Here is a 7,842-nt window from a genome sequence, read left to right on the forward strand (position 1 = left end):
TGCTGAGCTGTAACTTTTCTCACAACCACCACTGGACTAAACATCTTGTTCTCTAAACAGACAGTGAATGAATAAAAGGCAACAAACAATGGTGAGCCATTACCAACAGTATGAAAAACTGTAAAACTTTGTCTGTTTTGACCCTTTCTGATGTGTTAAAACAGAAAATAAAACACCTTCTTCCAACCCTCCACCCACCCCGAACACTGGGAAAAAAAGAGACAAGAACTTTAATAACGTTAAGTAAATTTAAAGAAATAAACAAGGAGGCAAGTACAATAAGAAGAACATTAGTCCAGAGTGATAACATGGCAGCTTGTTATCTCGACCTCAACTGGACCCGGGTCAAGGTCAAGGTCGGGTTCAGCGTGTCTGGCTCGAACAGAATGAGATTTTTAAAAAATATATGTGACATTTATATCAATAATGTGACAGTAATCACTGAGTGAATTTGTTTGTTTTGATAATTTGAACATATTACATTCACACTGTAGTTTACTTTAACTTATTATTTACTTGACTTTCACACGTTTCTATCTTGGGGGGGGGGCTAAAGGCGCGATCAGCAGAATAAGACGCGTTAATTTAGCAATTCAGTTGAATGAATACTTATTAGTCACAGTTAGTACAGTTATTAATACTCGGTCAGGCTTCTATAAATAAAACTGTTTGTATTTAATATCCTCACTGAGCGGCCACGTGGGCACATAATGTGACTTTATTTACATTCAGACCGCTTTTACTTTGTTAATAGAGATTATTATTACTGTTAATAAGTGATATTATAATAACTGCGTTTATAATGTCTAATATATTAAAGTAATCCGGTATGTTGTGTTCACTTTCTGTAACCAGGAAATAAAGTGTGGTGTTGCCAGATCTGACAATATGGACTCAATGGCAGCTTTTTATTTATATTAATGTCCTGAATTTAAAATATAACGCGACTGAACTGCAGAATGTAGTTAAAGTATACAGAGTAAAAGATCTCCTTACACATAATGTCTCCTTTTATAGTTTTATATTACTATAGATTATTATATTATTCTGTTTTAACCGCTTATTAATGCATCTTAGATGATTTTAATGTCAATAAGGAGATTATTTTACATTGTTTGTGTATAATTGGGAGCATTAGTAGAACTGGATCATATCACATAATGTTTATGTGTTTTTATATGTTTTTATATGAGAGGTAACTGGAAGTGTCAGAGTACAATATTTATAGATTTATATATTTATTAAGTCGTATAAAGCAGCACAGAATGGAAAAGTACAACACAAGTACCTCAAGTGTATTAGTAGAAGTACAGTAGCCTACTTGTTGTTGTTGTACACAGTGGAGGGAAATAATAACAACAACAACAACAACAATAGACTGATATGAACGGAAGGAGGAGGACTGTGTTTGAGGGACTTCAGCCGAACTTCTCAGTAAAACTGCGACATTAAAAGTAGAATAAATGATCAGAAACTAACCGGAAAGAAACGACTTTACCGCCAAATGAAATCAAAAACAGGCGGAAAACGCGCGGACTCTGGCAGCACAGCTGGAGAGGCGCCATGTGCTACCGGATGCGATGATGCAACGATGAGTCACAACCCACAATGCACTACTGCTGTTATCATTGTTATGGTTTCTACTCATTCATAAAGCATTTCAGTTTAATTGTATAAAAAAAACACCAAATAACTAAATAAGAAAAAACACCAAATAAGAGAAACAGTTTCCAGTTGATCCAGGAGAGATTTTAAACTGTTTATTTTCTCAACACGTGCACTAAAACAGATTTTTCTTATATTATTAGTGAAGTTACACAGTATGATGCGTTCATATCATTAAAAAGCTGCTTAAACATCAGTAATAATAATAATAATAATAATAATAATAATAATAATAATAATGATCATTTGCAGCTTGCTTCAGACTGGAATTCACTCAATGACCAAGATTCAGCTACTTTCTTTTTTTTCCCCTTTTCCTTCTTTTATTTTGAAAGTTGCCGAGGCCAATAACAGGTGACGAACCTTAAATACAAACACAAATAGGCCTTTAAGAAAATGTAGAAACCATAATCAATCACCATAACCCAAACTCAAATACTTCATTTTTTAAACTACTACAAATCTGTCTAAAAAAACCAACACTTAAAGCAGCCAAAATAAATTAAATACATTTTAAAGCACTGTTCAATGATGATTTTAACGATCATTAGCAGCCTTTACCTCTTTAAATACACATAAGTCACATTTATCTAATTACTTTTAGCTTTAAATACACCACATTTCTTATCTTCCTAACTTCTTAAATGAAAGCTTACCGGCTCCTTCTTCCTTGATTGAAACAAGCTTTAGTCCTGCAGTCTTATTTCCCCAAGTCCAGTCTCTCCAACCATTTCTCTCACACATCCTGTGAGTGAGTGCCTTCAAACTCCCCTGATCACCAAATCATCTCCACCTGTATCACTCAGTCTGCTGCCTTCAGGCTGAGAGACACACCCACACCTGATGCACTCAGGCAGAGAGGGGCGCGGCCTGCAGCTCAACTCAACAATAATAATCCAATAAAATCCCATAAAACTCTGAAAGAAAGCCGACTGTACTTTCACTGAAGGTAAAAGAGTAAAAGGTGTGATGGTGTATCGTTTCTTGCCTTTTGGGGGCGAAATCATTTTAAAAATGTGAGTTTTTTCAATGGAGTTTGGTGTGTGTGGCATGTTAAACACACAAACGTCAATTAAAAGGATTTGAAATCCTCCCACAATCTAAACACACACATCTTACTGTAAATTCACATTTTACTCTTCATCATTTAACACTTATATCTCGTAATGTAAGGCCAAAATTAACCCTTAAATTGCCGGATTGATGAACAGTTCCAGTACCTTAAAATAAAATATTCAAACTCAATGTGAGAGCAGAAGCAACATTTACTGATTCCACCTTAATCTGAACATGAGACATTTGAATTATTATTAGTTATTATAAACAAACCGTTAGACACTATTTACAGTTCTGAAATGAGCAGTTAAACTAAGTGGATGTTCCCTTCGCAGGATAATGCCAGTCTCCATTCACAAATCTTGCAATTAAAGATTTCAGGCGCAGCGGTGAGCGTTACCAACTGGAGGAATAACACTTGTCATATTTTACTAATTAAAAAGCTGCCGGCCTTCAATTTGGCCAACATCAAATACACAACAGTGGAAGATTTTTTACGTTTTTCTTGAAATCATCTTTGTCAGAAATCAGTGCAAAGAGCTTGAGCCCACAGATTGAAAAAAAGCTGTTACTTATCATCATAGATTGTCTAATAGACTCCAGTCTGTGGATTAAATTCTATTGTTATGTATAATTACCGATACAGAACTGTAAATGCACTTTAATCTGTTTCATTCAGAGGTTCAGAAGAAGCAACAGGATGCCTAACGAGAGGAAACCGACTGACAGGTGAGTTCGATGTTTTGTATCAAAAATTTTTCTGTATGAAGTCAGTTCAGGTAAATAAGAAGGTGTGTTTGTTTCTGCAGCGGTCAGGCTGTGGCCCTCATCATCTTCATGCTCGGTCTGGGAACTCTGCTGCCCTGGAACTTCTTCATGACGGCCTCTCAGGTTTCTGCTTCATTCTTCCTCTTCATCACAGTCACAGAGACTAACTAACAGAGAATAACAACAACAAGCAACATATATGAGCTGGACAAGTGTATAAGCATGAAGTTCATATAAGCTTGTAGCAGTATATTGTTCCTGGAGAGGTGAAGATGAGATATTTGGGGACAATAACAACAAAACAGCTGTACAGCACAAAGGTTAGTTATTCACACCGAGAGGAAGGAAAGTAAAATAAAGGTCAGAGTATCACCTGAAGTCTTTGTTCTGCGAGGCCTCGATGGATCCCCAGATTGTGGACTCACATTATTTTGATGCTTTGATGCCTCTGCAAGTTCAGTTTTTGTTGAGGTTAAGAAAGAAAGAAAACAGCACAGACAGTCGGATTAAAACCAGCAAAATATTTTGGGTTATGTTGTGTTTGAGGTTGTTTACAGCTGAGATTGTGTCCAAAGTTAAAGTATAATTCATTATTTGTCCCTCTTTGTTAAAGTATTTCAACGGACGCCTCAACAACATGTCCAACAACACGTCCAACAGCACGTCAGCAGCAGCGACTAAAGACTACAACTACGACAGCTGGATGGCCTTGCTTTCCCAGCTGCCCCTGCTGCTCTTCACCCTGCTCAACTCCTTCCTGTACCAGTGGTAAGTTCACGCCGCCGCCGCGAGCCGGTGTTTCATTCACACGAGAACGAGGAGGAGGTTGAGGAAGAGGAGGATGAAGGGTTTCTCTCTCTCTCTCTCTCTCTCTCTCTCTGCAGGGTGAAGGAGCGTCTCCGCGTGGCCTTCAGCCTGATCGCCATCTTAATCCTCTTCTCCCTCACAGCGGCTCTGGTCACCGTCCCCATGCAGCCGGACTCCTTCTTCTCCGTCACCATGGCGACCATCTGGTTCATCAACAGTGAGTTCACACGCTGAAGGTCTTTACATCTTCATCATCTTCATCATCATCGTTGTCGTAGGAGTTGAGAGTGTTTTTCTTTCCCATCTCCCAAAATGGAGACAAACAAAAAAAAAAGATAATTGTGACATAATAAGTTGTTTATTCAGAAGAAAACAGCAGAATTATGTTTGTTTGTTGCCCAATTTATTAATAAAATAAGTGTGTGTGTCTCTGTCTGTGTGTGTGTGTGTGTGTCTCTGTCTGTGTGTGTGTGTGTGTGTGCGCAGTGTTCAGCGCGGTGCTGCAGGGCAGTCTGTTCGGTGTGGTCGGCCTGTTTCCTCCTCGGTACAGCACGCTGTTTATGAGCGGTCAGGGTCTGGCCGGGATCTTCGCCGCGGTTGCGATGCTTCTCTCCATCCTGAGTAAGTCTGAACCTGAACTCACAAACAACAACAACAACAACAACAGGACTGAGAGGTTTCAAACAAACAGCAGAAATACACTTTTTCTGTCAGTATTTAGTTTTATAAATGTTAACAATCAAACTAAATCTGCTTCCTTTTTGACGCAGGCTGACGATGTTTGTCAGAGACTGAAGGAACATTTAGATCTCAAATAATAATCTAAACTTTAAAAACACCAACTTCATTTAGTTTAGCTTCACAGAAATAAATAAACTGTTGAGATATCGTCTGTGCGTACGTTTTCTTACACACCTTAAAATCACTTTGTGACCCCCCTGTGAAGCTTTGGCGACCCCTAGTGGTTGGAAACAGCTGCTGACCTGTTGGTCATAAAGAATAACTTTAAGTGATAAGAACAATAACTCAAATAATTATATATATTAGGGGAGTAAATCACCAATTTCATCTTGATACTATAATAATTGATTCTACGATCAATATGAGCGATATCATATACGATCGATAACACAATCAGTTACATTTCCGTCAACTCACAGAGCAACTAAAATATGATTCCTTATTGATATTGATATATTGATCCAGATTATAAAACTTTTTTAGGGCTGCAGCTAATTATTATTTTCACCTCTGATTAACCTGTCAATCATTTTCACAGTTAATCAATGAATCATGTGATCAATAAACGGTCATAAAGTTGTAAAACAATCCATCTGCATTTTTTCTTTAAAAAAATAAATCAGATACATTTGCCGTCGACTGACGAATTGATTAATAGAAATACACAATATTATTGATTATTCTAGTAAAGTTAAAGTCTGTCTTTCTTTCTACAGAAGAATCTAAAATAAATTAATATGAACCTTTTAATGTAATTTAATCATCCTGATCATTTATAATAATATACATTCGTCCATCAGTTAATTAACCTTTATCACAGTTTATAACTGACAGAGAGGATGAACTTGTGTCTGTTGCTCTGCAGGTAACGCCAATGAGAACATAGCGGCGCTGGGATACTTCATCACGCCGTGCGTCGCCACTCTGGGCACGCTGGTGTGTTACCTGCTGCTGCCGCACCTGGTGAGCTTTCGTCTGCTCATTTAATTTAATTTTTTGAGACTAAACCAAACGAGTGTCCCTGCTACAGTGAAAATATCTGAAAACAGCTTTAACAAAATCATGTTTTATTGATTAAATAACCGGCAACTATTGACAGAAGTCCTGAACAATCATATATAATTTATTTTAATGTTGTAATGGTATAAATAAGAGTTTAAGGGGCTCTGTAGCACACATATTAGGACCCTCTGACAGCTTTGACTCTCCTCTGCAGGAATTTGCTCGTTTCTACCTGAACAGAAGACAGTCGGATCCAGCGGAGGAAGCCTCGGCCCTTAAAGGTTCTTACAAAGTCTCTGATTCAGATCTGAGTCAAAGTTTGAATACCAAAGAGAATAAGGTCAGTTTGGGTAATCACATTATTAACTTAAGTCACTAACACTTTTATTTATTTCCTTTTAAAGAAAAAGAAGAATTAAACAACAATCCTAAAGAGCTGGAGGCCAAGGGGATCTTCTTCAGTGAGCCAGAGGAGCGTTCCTCCGTCCTGGCCGTCTTCAAAAAGGTGAACGATGATCTATCTGACACATATTGTATCAGACAGGGAATTATTATAAAACATTTGATCTTTTTAAATGCCTTTTTTTTTATAGACTGATGCAGGAATGAGACCTAAAACCTGTAATTTAGTTTCCTGCATCCCTCAGTGGGTTTTTGGTTCTTGAGAGATTTTGAGACATTTTATTCTACGACATAAAATACGTCAGTAAAACAACAAGCGGATAAAACGAGACTACAGAGGTTGTCGGTGACGTTAAAGCACTGAGACTCATCTACACACTAGTTCATACTCTTGCAAACTATTTTAACTAAAAAACTTCACAACTTGTAGATCTTTATAGCCCAACGTTAGCTTTTCACTTCCAGCCTGCCTCCGGGCTTCAACAATCATTTGTTCCAGGTTGTAAACACGTTTATTTCTGCTGTAAAGTTTTAATATGGAGCCTTATGGAGACGTCCCATGCGTGGAGCCAGCGTCTACGTGGCCGTTAGAGGAACTGCAGTAACCATTAATAGTAATCTTGAATCTCCCTGTGTGTCCCTCAGATCTGGAAGATGGCGCTGTCTGTGACGTGTGTGTTTGCCGTCACCCTGTCGGTGTTTCCTGTGATCACGGTCCGAGTGCAGACCGTCTACAAGAACCCCGCCTGGGGTGAGACATCGCATCACTTCCTGTGTCCATGTCGTATTAGCGTTAGTGTTAGTGTAGTTACGAGCCTCATCGTGGTGTGATATTGTTTCTCACTCCATCGGTATCGTCTGTTTCCAAACAGGAAAAAAAGTCTTCACCTGCTTTTGCTGGCTTCAATGCCGTTCTTTCACGGTCAATGGTGACTTTGCTCGGACCGCAGCGCGCCGGTCTGTCCGTCCAATGGGTGAGGAGTCCGCCTTCCTTGCTCCGCCGTTTCAGATTCCTCGTTGGTCACGTCGTTTTCTAACTGACTGTGTTGACGTTTGTGCAGGCCGTCGAAAGGACAAAGACTTACCGTTTCCCATTCGCCGTGCTGTTGTCGTGTGGCCTTCATCCCTCTGCTCATGATGTGTAACATCCACAACTCCAACCTCAACTTCTTCAGCCACGACAGCATCTTCGTCACCATCATGGTGCTGTTCTCCTTCTCCAACGGATACTTGGCGAGCCTCTGCATGGCCTACGCTCCACAGTGAGTCTGCAACAGGAAGTGCTCTTGTGTTTTAAACCTGCATTCTTTCTAATGGCCAGCAGGGGGCAGCTCCACTGGCTGCAATAAGTCGGCTCATTTCTCTATAAGATCAAATACTATTCTGAACTTTTTATTGCAG

The 7,842-nt window shown here is 39.0% G+C and overlaps 2 protein-coding genes across 2 annotated transcripts in view; one reads left to right on the top strand and one right to left on the bottom strand.

Annotated features, from left to right (window-relative positions):
- Window positions 1–7,842, bottom strand: part of LOC118327444 (E3 ubiquitin-protein ligase pellino homolog 1-like) — a gene marked incomplete in the record, with an annotated part of 27,892 nt that overhangs the window by 19,972 nt on the left and 78 nt on the right.
- On the top strand, window positions 3,344–7,707 carry LOC118326959 (equilibrative nucleoside transporter 2-like). The gene is made up of 11 exons (XM_035660123.1): window positions 3,344–3,450; window positions 3,531–3,612; window positions 4,103–4,257; window positions 4,374–4,513; window positions 4,783–4,917; window positions 5,903–6,000; window positions 6,254–6,320; window positions 6,444–6,544; window positions 7,087–7,192; window positions 7,317–7,398; window positions 7,503–7,707. The coding sequence occupies exons 1-11, from the start codon at window positions 3,422–3,424 to the stop codon at window positions 7,705–7,707; spliced, it is 1,200 nt and encodes a 399-aa protein (XP_035516016.1). The 5' UTR covers window positions 3,344–3,421.

Source organism: Morone saxatilis, unplaced genomic scaffold (genome assembly GCF_004916995.1).
Source record: "Morone saxatilis isolate NCDOM2014 unplaced genomic scaffold, NCSU_SB_2.0 Contig17, whole genome shotgun sequence".
Classification (NCBI taxonomy): Eukaryota; Metazoa; Chordata; class Actinopteri; family Moronidae; genus Morone; species Morone saxatilis.

Coding starts and splice junctions, on each gene's coding strand:
- LOC118326959 (XM_035660123.1), top strand. CDS start 3,422: ATGCCTAACGAGAGGAAACCGACTGACAG. Junction 4,514..4,782: donor GACCATCTGGTTCATCAACA/GTGAGTTCACAC, acceptor GTGTGTGCGCAG/TGTTCAGCGCGGTGCTGCAG. Junction 4,918..5,902: donor GATGCTTCTCTCCATCCTGA/GTAAGTCTGAAC, acceptor GTTGCTCTGCAG/GTAACGCCAATGAGAACATA.